Source organism: Lutra lutra, chromosome 5 (assembly GCF_902655055.1).
Source record: "Lutra lutra chromosome 5, mLutLut1.2, whole genome shotgun sequence".
Taxonomy (NCBI): domain Eukaryota; kingdom Metazoa; phylum Chordata; class Mammalia; order Carnivora; family Mustelidae; genus Lutra; species Lutra lutra.
In genome coordinates, this window is record NC_062282.1 from 135,814,697 (window position 1) to 135,829,764 (window position 15,068).

Below are 15,068 nucleotides of genomic sequence, written 5' to 3' on the forward strand. Positions count from 1 at the left end.
CCTCAGCTATATGATAATTTTTTTTTTAAGATTTTATTTATTTGACAGAGAGAGATCACAAGTAGACAGAGAGGCAGGCAGAGAGAGAGAGAGAGGGAAGCAGGCTCCCTGCTGAGCAGAGAGCCCGATGCGGGACTCGATCCCAGGACCCTGAGATCATGACCTGAGCCAAAGGCAGCGGCTTAACCCACTGAGCCACCCAGGCGCCCCTATATGATAATAATTTTTATTTAAAATTTTAAGAGGGGGGGGGAACCAAGGTATTATACTTTGCTTTCATTCTGAGAGCTGACGACATTGCAGGAAAACATTGTTCCTCTAAAAGACATGTTGCAAAGCTGTTTGCCATCTTTCTTGTCATCATGTGTAACTTCTTTGCACTTACAATTCTTGATTATATTGTTTCCCTCATTTTTAAAAATGAAAAAAATTTTTCAATGGATAACTTCCCATTCGTACCACATTTTAAAAGGCAGCCAAATAGAAATTGGTGATGAATGAAGGTTCTTTGGCTGTTTGGACCTAATGTAGTGTCTTCTGGTCCCCAGCTTTGACTAGGGCTTTCAGTTTAATGTGAAGCAGCATGGGTTTGACATTTACATGTATTGCAGGAGGACAGTCTTACCCTTTAATGAACACAGTTAAAGTACATCATGGAATTAGAAATATTTATTCAGAATATAAGAATGTTTGTAAAATATTATAAATGTCTCTGTATAAATAAATGGAGTTTTTTTTTTTAAACAATTCTATATCAAATAACACAAAGTAGCTATTTTACAGCAGCTAAAACTAAAGGCATCTGGAAACATTTAAAGCATACAAGTGAAGAATCTAAAAAATTACAAGGTATAGTACAGTGTTAAGGGGCAACTTTAAAATGAGACTTGGTACAAACAGTAGGACAATACTGACAAATGCAAACTTAGTCACATGTGCTTTAATAACTGACAGTACATTCAAGCAGGTTCTTCTAATTCAAGTGGTTTAAAAGGAGCACATTTTCAAATAATAGGAAACTTAAATCTCATGCAAAGTAAGTCTTGATAATATATCTAGAAACTGATTACGAATAGAAAAGTGAACATGTGTCATTATCTTTGCATTAGGGTCAAACAAAAGCTCATTAGGGGCTCATTCACTTGGCAGTCATGACACTAGCACTCTTTAGTGAACTGAGTTCTACAAACATTTTCCACATGAATTTGATTTGCAGAAAGTGCAAAAGTGAAAGATACGGTAAGAACTAACTAAAAGCAGGTCATCAGTGTGAATGTGGGGGGGAATTTTGTATATAGCTTGCTTCTTCATTCTGCTGAGCTGGTATTTCAGATGATCAGTAGATGCGTGATTTGTAGCAACCTTGACTACGGAAAAATCCAGCACTGTCATTCAAGGATCTAGTTATTCAATAGCGGTTGCTGTTAAGGGCAGAATGAGTTCTTGTCTGGGTCACATGCAAGAGCTCACTCAGGTGCAGTGTGATAGAGAATGTATCCAATACAACTCTTAATCAAAAATGCCACCATTGCATGTGAAACGTTCTACCTTTATGCAGGGACAGCTGCTTTTCAGCTTGCACTCTTTCCCACTGGTTTACAGTGGTTAACAGCCATCGAATGCTCAGTGATGAACTGGTAGTAGCAGCCAGCATTACGTTGGTAGCTCTGGGTCCAGTTCTAAAAAGACAATGCTTGGCAGCCCAAGACCTGTGTCTGTTAGTGAATCACATGTGATTAGTTATAAAGTAATTTTAGGTGTGTGAAACGGGGAACTTGAGAAGGCCACAGATTCGTAGCCAACTTCAGCCTGGCCTACGTAAACACAAGGTTTCAATGAGCAAGTATAGGATTTGGATAAACCTCGTGAGAAATAGGTGTGTAGCAAGTAGAGTTTGTATCATTATCCAAAGATAAAATAGAAAAATATTTGCTATGTGACTTTTTTTGTTAATGCTCTTGTTCTACAAAGCTATCACTTAATGCAGAAAAAAAAAAAAATCTCAAAAACGTTACTAATCTTCCCTTCCCTCCCAGAAAACCTTGGCAACCCTGTGGCTGCACCCTAACTCAATTCAATGCAGAAATTTCACTCATCAAAAAATTCTCTCCCTTTCGGCCTCCAAAAATGTTCTCTCAGCTGCATCTAGAAATACAGGTACAGCTATAACCTTCCCATGATCTTTTCGCTTTACATAGTTTCATGGACGACACATAGCTTCCAGTTAGGCGTTTGCAAATGGCTTGAAAGTTTTAGGGATCCTTTGGGTGTTTTCTGTAGTCTGAATGTCTTACTAAAAATATGAGCATGACACCCCAAACTCTTGAGAGCTTAAAGACAATTGATAGAGCTTAAAAATAATTGCAGGATAATGTGAGCAGGCCGTGGGAACACCTTTGGAAGGGAACAGGCAGCTATGAGGTTCCTAACTCATGCCAGTGGCATATTCCAGTCCAGGTGAGGTAAAACTATGGGGGTATGTTTTTTCTTTTAAAAAAATGTAATTGGTATGCAGGTAGGAACTAGGAGATTTTCATACAGTTTTAAGTTTTTCTTAGGATGAGGCTAGTAAGGATTTTACTACTTTAACAGTTTTTAAGAAGAAATAGCGGCTCTAATTTGGACTGCCTTCCTAGAGTAGTGAGAATGTTAATGCTCTAATTTGAAGTTCTCTGAGATCCCCGTGAAAGTATTGCTGCAGGCTCAGAGGAAGACAGCAACAAATGCAAGCATCTCAAAGGAGATATTAAGCCATTCTCTTTAACTGGCACTTAAGTTTTTATTCACCTAACATTCCAGCTTCAGGCAGCTTGGATATTAACTTCAGAAAGCTGACCTGCTTGTAGATGAGCATGAATCTGAAACAGTTACTTGCACTGGCAATGATGAAACGTCTAGGATACCTCTGGGGCTGGAGCAGGAGAGGAAGGAAGGGCATGATAAATCTCAGCTGTCTGATCACTTAAGATACTTAATCATCAATAATTTTCGGGCTTAGTCTCCAAGAGGAGTCTTACCGCCTGCGAGTCCACAGCAGCGTTGGCAGCTGGTGCAGATGGGCTTTGGCAGAACGTCACATCTGCCGGCAGGTCCACATGTAGATGCCACTCCAGCGGGACGGAAGTCTGCTTTGCCTGTGGTTTTTACCTTAATTCAGCAGTGGGAAATACACTCCAGGGGAACTGTGAAAGGGATCCTTTCTTCCCATGCCTTTTTCGCTAAGAGCCAAAGATGGGGCAGAGAAGGTGACTGCCTGAAAGGGGTAACCATTGCGGGAAGTGGGAAACAAAAATATGGAAGTCTGAAGACTTTCCACCTCATACAAGTTAAATCTGTATCATTGTTTACCTTTGATGGAGAGATTAAACCAGTTACTATTTAGAAAGAGAAACTCAGGTTATAAAAAAAAAAAAATTCAGGTACCTGCAATTATTTAATTAGTGTGGTTTTACGTTTAGCATGAATGAATGCCTCTTGGTTCACCTTCAGCAAGGATCTTCTCTTAGGGAGCATTTGAAAAATACAAGGAAAGGAAATCAACTATTTAATTGCTTTTTTTTTTTTTTATTCCACGTATTTATAAAAAGTAACAGTTTTTCTGGGGAAAGAGTTTTCACCCAATCACCACATATTTAAAAGTATTATGTTGAAGTATAAATTTGAAAGGAGGCCAGGTAGGGTCAGTAATACTTGGGCTTATAATGGAGGAGAAGAGACCTCTTGGGCCTGGAAGAGTTACATGACCCTAAAAAGGGTGAGTTTTCTTTGAACTTGGACCAAGAATGAGACAGAAGTCAGCAGACAGGATTATGTTCATGTGTCAGCTATACTTCTCAGGGTTGGTGAAGATGAAAGCTGTCTGTTTTGAATGTTCAGTCTCAAATACTTCCCCTTGGAAAAATGGGGAAAACCAGTATTTTGTCTTTTAAACACCCTCCCCCCCCCCCCATAGAACTTCAGTCACATTTTCCTTATGACAAAATGAAACTTTATCCAAAGAGTAAAAATCGATTAAAAAAAAAAAAATCACAAGAACCAACCTTGACTAAATGGTAGATTCATAACAGAATCAGGAGCCAGTGGGCACTTTCACAGTGATCAAAGCAGCCAAAAGCTGGTCCTTCCAGCCTGGTAACAGTTTTTTTGGTTTTTGGTGGTGTTTTTGGGAAAGCCTCACTGTGGGCCTAAGAAAGAAGGGTGGTTGCTTTTGGGCTGGAATTGCTCTGCCCTCCAAGGTGGTGGTTGGAGTGGCTTCTCCATTGCAAAGAAGGCTGAGGAACTTGTATCAGGTTGTCTGAAAACAGATCTTCAGCTCATGGATGTTGGGACTCTGATGGGGTGACCTGTTCCTAAAACTTTGTGAACTCTGGCATTGGGATAGAATTCTCGGGGGGCTTCGGGTGGATCTTCCAGTACTACAGAGTGAAATGCAAGTGGTCCTTCAGAATATATCCATGTGGGGTAACTAAGAAGACTTGAAAGACAGGAGATGGAATAATGAGTATAAGATGGAGGCCTTCCTGAAAGAATTCAGGCACTTTGGTCCTGGCCCAGCCTTGTCAGCATTTTACTTAAAATTTAACCTGTTTAAGTACCGTATACTAACCACCACTTTGGGGCGGGGGATGTGGGCAAAAGGAGGCCTCGACGACCCTTCCTTCACCCCCTTCCCTTCGTAACAGCAGGAGCGAAGTCTTGAACTGGTGGTTCAGTAGCCGCCTCTTAAATAGGTGGGGTGGGATCGGCCGCCAAACATTCTGCTCGGTGTCCTGCCTCTTGCCCTTGGAGAAGAACAGAGGCAGGTCCAGGGCTCCGTACATATCAGGTGGATGAATTTTGATGGATGTGGAATGGCAGTTATGGGGTGCCCTCGAGGGGTGGGGAGCAGAAGTACTAACAGTGCTCCTCCGCTCTTGAAGCAGCTCCTGACAAAAGTTTAGTTCCACTCGATGTCTCAGCTCTAAGTCTGGGCTTTAATAAGACTCCACTGGGAGGGAAAATCCCACATTCAGAAGGAAGTGCCCTTCGCAGCCCTTCCTCCACGGAGAGAGGTAAAAGAAGTGCTCATTCTCCCAAACAGATTTGTTCCGGTAGGGCTTGCTCTACCTGTAACTTCAGATGCACCTGGGACCCTAAGCCTGAGTACCCTCCGCTGTAGTCGACCTCTCCCAGCCCCTCTGAGTGACGGCCTGTGTCTCAGAGCTGGTACTTGGGTCTCGAAAACCAAAGCCTGGTGCAGTAAAGCAAATCAGCAGTTCGAGAGGCCGAAGATCCCCTCCGCACTCCCACATGTGTCCGTGTTTATCCCTGAAGTAGAAAGAAAGGAGGAACGGGATGACAGAGGGCCGGTCACTGCCAAAAAGAGAAGAACGGACGATCCAAAACAAATGAATGCCCAGGGTACCACCGAGGCACAACCTCCAGAAAGCGAACAGGTGGGAGGGAGCGTGCCCGCGCTGGAAGCAGAAGCAAGGCCTACCGCGCAGGGCGCACAGCAGCTATATACACGCTGTCCCCGGGCCCAGAAAGGGAGGAGCGGGATCCTCCGGCTAGAGTCTGCAGGGGGTCACCAGGCCATTCGTCCCCGGAGCAGAGTCCATGGTACTCCATCGTGCAGGTGCTCACCCACCTGCCAGCCTTCCCTTCCGTCCCTCTCCCACCAGGTGCTCTGTCTCCCAGGGCTCTTCTCTCGCCGGTGACCTGCTCCAGTTGAGCTTCCACAGAGCTTTGGAGCCCAAGTGCCGATTAAAGTGAAGTCTCGTTGGTGTGTGGCCTTGAATTCTCCTCCTCCAGCAGAGCTATTCTTTGCTTGAGCATCCTCACCTGGGTCTCATGTCTCTCCACCATGGCCATCATCTGAGACTCCAACTTCTTCAGTTTGTTCTGATGCTTCTTCTTGGCTTTTTCATAGGCAGCCACCAGGTTGCTGTGCGGGGAGCAGGGAAGGAGAGGGAACAGTCAGTCATTGGAGTAGTGTGGAGACACCCTGTCCTGTCCGCTGGGTGACTGGGTCCGGAGAGGTCCCTCAGCCTCTTTAAAGGAGTGGGAAATCAAGTGTTCAACACTCAGGGCCATTCACCTGTGACTGGCTTAACTACAGTTCTTCCCTGCTAGAGGCTTGTCCCTCATCTTTTAGGAAGGGTGTAAACCAACAACCCAGACTAGTCACATCCCAAATAGGTAAGGTAGAAAAGGCAGCTAAATTCCAGAAATTTGTCATTTAAATACAAGTGATGAGGGCCACCTGGGGGATGGGAGGGGTGGCTCAGTTTAAGCATCTGCCTTTGGCTCAGGTTATGATCCTGGGGTCCTGGGATCGAGCCCTGCAGCAGGCCCCCTGCTCAGTGGGGAGCCTGCTTCTCCCTCTCCCTCTGCCTTTCTCCTGCTTGTTCTCTGACAAAAAAAAATAAAAATCTTTTTTAAAAATAAATAAGTACTAGTAATGAGTCTGTCATTCTGTGGCTGCCTGCAACAGATGGTCCAGTGTTAAGTTACCAGGAGTGTTCTTCAAGTCCTGCAGTCTAAGTGACCCCACCTAGGAGGAGAGAGAGAGGCCCTGATGATTTCATGCTTCCGGCTGGTGGGATTCGGGACACAAGGCCACCAACTGGTGCTGCCAGCCAGAGTATGAGCCTCTCTGAGCCATCTCCCCGAGATCCTGGTGGGGAGAGAGCAGGGGGTAAAGCCAAGGACAAGGGTAAGTCCTCATACCTGCTCTGGTCCCAAATAGCCCAGTTCCCTCTATGTACAGAGTTAGGTCCTCCCAGTGTCATCCTGAGACCAACTCCCTGGGATTCCCAAAACTCTCTCAGGAGAGCGGCCTTGGATCCCCTGTACCTCAGGTCCACGTGCAGCTTGGTGTTCTGATTTATTTCACAGTATACGTGCCTGTGGAAGGGGAGGTACGACTCCAGCTGCCTTCTAACCCAGACATGAAAGAGGTTTGCAGATTGTAAAAATTGCTACTTTTCTTTTTGGAAAACAGTTTTTAAAATAAATGCCAATGGCATTGCATATGACCAATTTATTTTTGGGGAAAACAAAAACAAGAAAAATTCGTCTCAGTTTTAGTTTCTAAACTGAGATTTATCAATAGATAATTTATGAGAACAAAGTTCATTGGGTTCCTCGGTCTTTTATGAACATAAAGGGGTCCTGAGCCCAAAAAGCTTCAGATGCTGTTACAATAGCGCCCCATAAAGTGTCCACCAGATACTTCATGTAATTCACATAGGGGCGCCTGGATGGCCCAGTTGATAGAGTAACTCTTGATCTTGGGGGGTCATGAGTTAGAGCCTCACATTGGGGGCCAGAGTTTACTTAATAAAAAAAAAAAAAACTGTTGTTCATATAAAAGTTCTAGAGCCAATTTTGTTGGGAAAATGTTGGCTTAAACACCCATCTTTTTTTTTTTCTTATTGTATGACTTCTCAGAACCTTTACTGTACGAATTAAGGGGACCATAGTATGCTGCATTTCCCAAATACCTGGTCCAAGGACAAGCCTTTACTGAGCATTTCTTAGTTTCCTGTGGAACACTTTGGGAGCCAATGCCTGAGGGAAGGCCAGTCTTGGGAGGGCAGGCTGGTGAGGACTTGCCATTCCCTCTCTGGAGCTGGCTCCCAGCAATTTCAGAAATGCCCTCCTGGTGTAGGAGGAGCCCACAAATGGAGATTGTACCTGTTGGCCCGCTTCAGGTCATTAACGAACTCTGCTGATTGCTGGTGTCGGATTTCACTGCTCTTGGTGAGTCTTTCCAAAGCGCTCACCAACTCTTGAACTCTGGCCTTTAACTTCTTTTCTCTGTGCGGAGGAGAGACAAAGCATGCCTGGAGTTACCCGACAAGATCCCGGCTGTTACCCCAAGGGTGGTGGCAGAGAAGGAAGGTTGAGCTTGCCAAATCAAAAGGAAAGTACGAAAAGGAAGATACTGGAGGTACCTGGAGGTCCCCTCAGGTCCAGAACATCTCACCACTGCCTTGCTGAACGCTGATGAGGACCGTTGAGAGCTCAGAGTGCAGTACAAGCCACAAAGGAACAAGACATGAGGTTGTAGCCACCCAGATGTAGCACAAATGCAGCTTGGCCACAAAACCTCATCTGGGTTCCACACCCCTCTTTTCCAGGTGTGCTAGTAAGTATCTCTTAAATCACTGAATTGAGAATAGAAACCTGTAGTCTGGGTGCCCTACCTTGGACAAGTCCCCACTCCACGAAATCGACACGATTCTACTTCACCAAACCAAAAAACAGTAGTGACAGAGGGAATAGAAATTGATACTCTCATTTTAAAGTTCCTTGGTTCCCCTTTAAAGTACTTAGATTTGTGGGAGGCCTGGGTGGCTCAGTGGGTTAAGCCGCTGCCTTCGGCTCAGGTCATGATCCCAGCGTCCTGGGATCGAGTCCCACATCGGGCTCCTTGTTCTGTGGGGAGCCTGCTTCTCCCTCTGCCTCTGCCTGGACTCTGTCTGCCTGTGCTCGCTCTCTCTCTCTCTGACAAATACATAAATAAAATCTTAAAAAAAAAAATAAAGTACTTAGATTTGTACTTTGATAATCTCCTTCCCCCAAGGCTTCAAGTTCCATGGGCTCTTTACTGCTGGGGTAAGCCAAAGTAACTGACTTAGGTTCAAGAGATTTCTAGTGCCCATTGCACTTCCTGCCGTCCTCTGATGCCCTTGAGTGTAAGACCTGGGCAGGGAAACTCCACAAGCGCCCTCCCTACAGCAGTTCCACCGCCGCCCCTATACACAGGCACAGTGTCACTGCATCGTCACAGGGCCCTGTACAGCACAATCTGCTCCTTTTTTTTCCCCTGAAGATTTGTCAGAGGGTGCGCACATGCAGGGGTAGCGGCGGGCAGAATGAAAGGTAGGCTCCCCAGAGCAGGGAGCCCAATGTCTCCATCTCAGGACCCTGGGATGGAACCCCCCCTAGGCGGCCCCCCCAATCCATCTTTCACGCTCTCAGGTGGCAAAGGCCTTACCCAAAGTTACCCCCAGCCAGGTGACCGCTTCTCAGTGACAACAGTTGTTTTAAAACAGCTTCCAAACAATTCCCCGAAGGCATCTGATTCTTTGGAGATTCACGAGAGACCAGATTTGTGGAAGAAGTTCCTCTAATGGATTCATGCATGTATGAGGAATGTACGTGAGCACAGCTGTTTTGGAAGGCAATCTGGGAAGATCTAGCAAAATAAAAAGTAACCCTATCTCTCGACGAGGCAACCTGATTTCTAGGAATTTTTCTTAGTGTGCGTAGGTGTAGAGAGACACATGAGATGACAGCTGGCTTCACTTCAGTATTGGTTCCAACAGCTAAGAATGCAGATCAACTGGGGGCTGGTTAATTCCACAAGGTATGATGGCTCTATTGAAATACTCTGCGGTTATTTAAAAAAAGAAAAAGCTCAAATCAACATGCACTGGCATGGGAAAGTATCTGATCTATTGTCACGTGAAAAGGGTGACTTCTCCGGGATGCCAGTTTTACAAAAACAGCTACAAATCTGAGTGTCAAATCCCTGAGCTACTCTAACAACAGACCAGACAGCTGCCCACCGCTCGACAAGGGCGGCCTCCCGGAGGGGGGTGACTGAAGGCTTTCGTTTTCTCTTTACTCGCTTCTGCATTGCTTGAAGTTCTTAGAATTTTGTATGCTCTTTGTGGAGTATGTGAAAGCCAGCCTCAACGGCGCCGCTTCCTGTAGGGGGCTGAGGGGTCTGGCCCCCCAGGTGCAGGGCTCTCAGATGTTCAGACGGTTGGGCCTTTCCTGGCTTTCCAGATACCTTTCACATTTGTGCCTGCAGCTACTGGGAGCACAAGTCAAGCTTTTCAAGCTCATTATTGAACTACCGCACAAAAATCTAGTCCTGCTTTTGTGAGGATGGAAGGGGAAAGATTTTTTAAACGAAACCTGACAACCTAAATCCGGAGGGCTTCCGATTCCTCAGCGAATCCTCCTGCCCATCCTAGAGAAGCCAGAGCCACTGCAGAGGAATTCCTGAGGAATGGGGGTCTCTCCTGGGTCCTGGCAGCGCCAGGAAGTCTCAGATCTGGTTGCATTTCCTACTGACATCCAGAGAGGAACCATTTCCCAGCAGAAGCGAGAGAAGTGGGGGGCGGCGCGCTACAGACAGCGCTCTGTCGCTGAGGGAAGGCTAGGGAAACAGGAAAGAGTCGTCGTCCCCCCCACCCCCCGCTATTAAGGGGAAGGGGTTCTTTGTCCGACATTTTGTTACTGTTTCAATTCTTTTCTTTCTCATTCTAAAGTTAATAGTGTAAATGGAGAAAAAAAACTGTGAAGAGAATTTAAAATGTCACCACGAGCACAGTAAATTCAAAACAAGAACTGCCCAGACCAATACCCCTTCCCACCCCCAATTACATCCACACCACTGCCCCAGCAGCTGAGAGTACAGAAATCCCAGCCTCACCACAAAACAAAGGGTTCCTTTGCCCAGTCCTCAGGCCCCTGGGGGACTGGAGGGAACTTTCCGGACCTGGCAGGCTCCAATGGGGGACAGAACCCAGGAAGACAGGAGAGGCCCTTAAAGACTCTGCCTAACCCCTGGTGGGTGGGGGAGCTGAGAATTGCCCCCAAGAGCTCCCTGGGCCTCAGGAAGGAGACCGAAGTGCACTTGTTGTACAGTGTCCAGGACAGAACCAGGATGCTGATTTATTCAATAATACAAAGATGAAGCCAAACCTAAACCTAAAATGTGGGTTATTTTACCTGTTTGCATCTGCGACAGCTCACTGACTGAAACTCTATAAACCACTTTCGAGGACAACAAAGGGGACCTCACCTCCATTTGGACCTTGGTCTGTACTTTTTAATTTTTTTCCTTCCAGTTTCCTCTCAGCTCGGGCGAAAGACCCACGCACGAGCAGTGCATCCCCTTGAAGGGAACCAAAACTACCCGCCCCCCAAAAAGCAATAACGCCTGCCCTGAGCAAGACCCCGCATGACTGATCCCAAGACTGTGATCCACCTGAACTTGACTACCCACCTGCACGGACCCACACACCTTGGTACCACCTTTTCCCAAATATGAGTGTCAGTCTGTGTTGGGCACTTTGGAGGCAGCCGCTGTCTTCCCGGTGTCGGCCTCAGTGAAATAAATCCCTATTTCACCACCCCTTGTCTCTCTGCCTTCCCATCTTGTGAGGGGCCAGTGGTAGAGCCTGGTCTGTTTGGGACCCCTGGAGCCAAGTGCTCTCACGCCCCCACGAGCCGCGGTGGGCATCCGAGCACCGGCCCCGGCGCTGGTCAGGGTTCGAGGATGTGAGGGAAGTAGAAACACACCCGAGTTTGAAGACTTCATACGAGAAAAAGAAAACAGTGATTACATGTTGAAATAATATTTGGATATACTGGGCTAAACATGTCATTAATTTTTTTAAGTTTTAAACGTGGCTACTAGGAAATGTGCAGTCACCCCGCGGCTTGCACCTGTGACCTGTGTTTGCTCTACCGGCAGTGGGTAGCACCGCTCCGGGGCCCCAGGCCAGGTCCTGGTTTCCGCCGCAGGCTTTGGGGTGAGGCCTCGAACCTGCAGCTTAAGAAGCACCCAGTCGATCCTAACTACCAAGCACATTCGGGAAACTGTTAAGGCTGACTGTCCTTCACCCAGCACCGCGGATGAACTTCCTGTGTCTTGGAGAAGGCTCTGGATCTGAATGTGAAATTAGGCGCACGGGCACGCTTTCCCAAAGTCTACCACTTTCCTCAGCTTCCGGAAATTGCACTGGGATAAGAATCCAGGTCACTTTGGAACCTCAACTATTCATGTCCTATGCCTTCTATGGAAGTTTCTAGCTCTAATTCTCCTGGCCTTCAGCTGAGAAGAATTTATAGTTTGTCTAGATAAGATAAATAAAGCTAACACAAGCACTTTCAGGCTCCACACAGCTAAGACAGTCAACATTAAATGCTACACGTTCTGTTTGCCCCTCCAGTAGTGTTTTCTGGAATGCCCAGAAGGGCATAATCCCTTCCTTCTTCCCTGTTTCCTGACTCTGGAACACCTGCCTCCAGCAGCAGGTGAAAAGTCACCTCGGGGTCCCACTGGCACGGGGCCAGCTCCTGGCACAGCTGGCAGGGCCTCCTGCTCCACCAAAAACGAGGGTTCCTCCTGCTCCCCATGGGTCCCGTGAACCTCACTCTGACCACACAGTCAGGAGGGTGTCCTTCTTCAATGTCATCCCCATGAGCGGCAGGGCACATGCACCTGTGTCCGAGGCAGCCTATGGGGGATATGGGGGCAGTGCCTGGGCGGCGCCAGGCAGGGCTCTCTGGCTCCCTGGGAGGGGGGTACGCTATTCCCAAAATCAAAGGCCGGGGCCAGACTGTCATCACAAACCCAAAGGCGCTTTGGGCGTGGGGGAGCAAAGGGCCAGGGGTTTTGTGGTCACCAGGACAACTTCCGCATGGGTGTCACAGGGCCCACAATCGCTCAGTCATTGTTCGAGAGATGCCATTAGTCCTGGCCGGAATCGGTGCGTGTGGTTCCTCGCTCCCTCGCTGTCCACTGGTTAACCCCAGTGGGCTTATCTCTCCTGCGCTCGTGAGGTCACCCTGGAATCATCGGGGACCTCCCTTCCCTGCCTGCACGCCTGCCGCTCCTGCTCTCTTCCACAGGCCTCACTCCTGAGCGCGCGCACTGCAGCCCACACCGGCGGTCCCTCTAGCTTCTGCACCGATCCTCGCTCGCTGCTGCCTCGAAGTCCCCGAGTACAGAGGACGTGGGCTTGGACCATGTTGTGTGTCCTACCCTTTCTTTACTTGCCTCTCTCCATTCCCATTTATGCTTCTAAAGACTACCATCATGCTAGAAGCTAACAATTCTTTATTTCCAGGCCTTCCCTTGGATCTCTGGACCTTTTTGACATCTCAACTTAACAGGTGTCCTCCACTTAACGTGGCTGGAGCAGGACCTTCCAGACGATCCCTCCAAGCCACCCTTCCTCCCCTGTCAGCACATAGCAACACCCACTGCCCAACTCCTCCCTTTCCTAGTCCTCCACTTTCACTCCACAGCAGCCCCCAACCACCAAGTCTTGGGACAATTCTGCCCCAACCACCCAGGTCCAAGCTGCCCTCGTTTCTCACCTGGGCAGCCCTGAGACCCCCTAAGTGGATTCTCTACGTCACCTCTGCACCCTCTAGACTGGTTCTCACAGAGCGGCGCTCATTCTTTAATATGAAAAACCACATCCTATCCTTGCCCTTCAGTGCCTTTCACCAGCACTCGGCGCAAAGTCTGGGTCTTATCTGGACGTCTATCTAAGTCCCCTGCTTGACCTGACCTCTGCCTGGCCAGTCTTGGGCATCACCCTCCCCCTTGCAGGCTGGATTCCTCTCAGACCTCGGCACGCACCATGCTCTTTCCCACCGCACACCCTAGACTAGGTCCCCCTGCTTGGGAACGTGCTTCTTCCACAGGCTACCTTTCCTCCTTCTCATCCCAGCTTAAATGTCATCTCCTCCCGGAAGCCCACCCTGACCGCCCATCTGAACACACGTCCCAGGGTTATGATGTCACAGCACCTTGTCACTTCCTCCGTATTCACTGCAATCTCTATTTAATCTAAAAAAACATTTTTCTAGAGGAGGAACTCGGGGCCCAGGTAAGAAACTTGCCAGTATGTCCAAAGAACTGGGAGGCTCACCAGGGCCTCTGTGTGAGCCTGAGCTCCCTGCCGTGGCTCATAGCAGGGGCGTGGAGCAGGCACTCAGACCTCTAGTGAAGAGCGCTCCTGTGGCCCCGACGAGGTGGCACCCCCTGGTAGTGATGTTCCTCAGGTACTATGGGGGAGCGCGGCTCTATTTGCCCAGGAGCAGCAGCAAGATGATCGTGACTGTCTAGCATTTTGGCCCAGACTTTCCTAAAACCATGGTTCTTGCCTGAGAAATGCAGCTGTGTGTTCACAGGCGTGCTGCAGCCTTTACCTGCGGGGTGCTCTCCGTCACCCCACTTTTACGAGATCCCAGATAAGGCCTTCTCTCTGAGCTTCTGGAACACGGAGGGGATGACGGAAATACACAAGGGTCTCCGTTACCCAAGCCATGTCCCCCTCAACCCTAGGGGTGAGCCCTGGTTTTTACTGGTGCCCTTTGGGGCCCTGGCTCTAGAGTTCAGCAAGTTATTTACACGATAATCAATTCCTTGGTGCACTCTGTCTCCTATTACCATCCTGTGGATCCCTGCGCACTTACAGAATTCTAAATGCAATTATCTGATCGCCAGTATAAATCAGCCAAATATGAAGAATCAGCAAGTGCAAGTCTAATAAAACAGCACCTTTTAAAATACTGGCCTTGGGGGCGCCTGGGTGGCTCAGTGGGTTAAGCCTCTGCCTTCGGCTCAGGTCATGATCTCAGGGTCCTGGGATCGAGCCCCACATCGGGCTCTCTACACAGCGGAGAGCCTGCTTCCTCCTCTCTCTCTCTGCCTGCCTCTCTGCCTACTTGTGATCTCTCTCTCTCTGTTGAATAAATAAATAAAAATATATAAAAAAAAAAATACTGGCCTTATTACAAAACTGGCGAAGACTCTGCTGCTCTTTTCCCACTGGGGGCTTCCTTTTCAGGGAAGAGCAGGAAGGTACACAGTGGAGATGACAGGAAAGCTTCAGGAAGGTGAGAGTCCTACTGGAAGGGAGGAGGGGAGGGGTCCGAGGCTTAAGAGAGTCAGGGGCACGAAGGGAAGAGATGCTCCTGGAAGTTAGTGTCCGGAAGAAGCTGCACTGTAGAGTCTGTCCAGGAGAGATGTCTGAGAGGGCTAGGAAGTCCACACACAGCGGGTCTGGCGTGCCAAACCACTGAAGACACCTCTGCAGAGAGACCCGACCCGGAGTGTGCTGAAAGGTGTATCTGGTGGCAGAACCCCCGAGTCCTGAAGAGTTGAGGGCTAACCTCAGGAGAAGATAATGCAAATGGCCAAAAATGCTGGGATTTTAAGGGGGGAACCCCCCCCCCGCCATCAGGAGGTAGGAGACTGTGAAGTTGTAATCCTGGATCATTAACAAAGTATAATTTGTACTATAAGAATTCTGAAGAAGGGG

The 15,068-nt window shown here is 48.1% G+C and overlaps 1 protein-coding gene across 5 annotated transcripts in view; it reads right to left on the reverse strand.

Annotated features, from left to right (window-relative positions):
* Nucleotides 1–1,949: 1,949 nt before the first annotated feature.
* The window catches only part of MCC (MCC regulator of WNT signaling pathway), a 425,078-nt gene continuing 411,959 nt past the window's right edge, over nucleotides 1,950–15,068 (reverse strand). For all 5 annotated transcript variants that reach the window (XM_047730871.1, XM_047730872.1, XM_047730874.1 and 2 more), the window contains 2 exons: nucleotides 7,681–7,803; nucleotides 1,950–5,926 (listed from right to left, as the gene is read on the reverse strand). In XM_047730871.1, coding sequence (XP_047586827.1) covers nucleotides 5,746–5,926; nucleotides 7,681–7,803 — 304 coding nt within the window. In that variant the 3' untranslated portion in view covers nucleotides 1,950–5,745. The remainder of the gene's footprint in view (nucleotides 5,927–7,680; nucleotides 7,804–15,068) is intronic.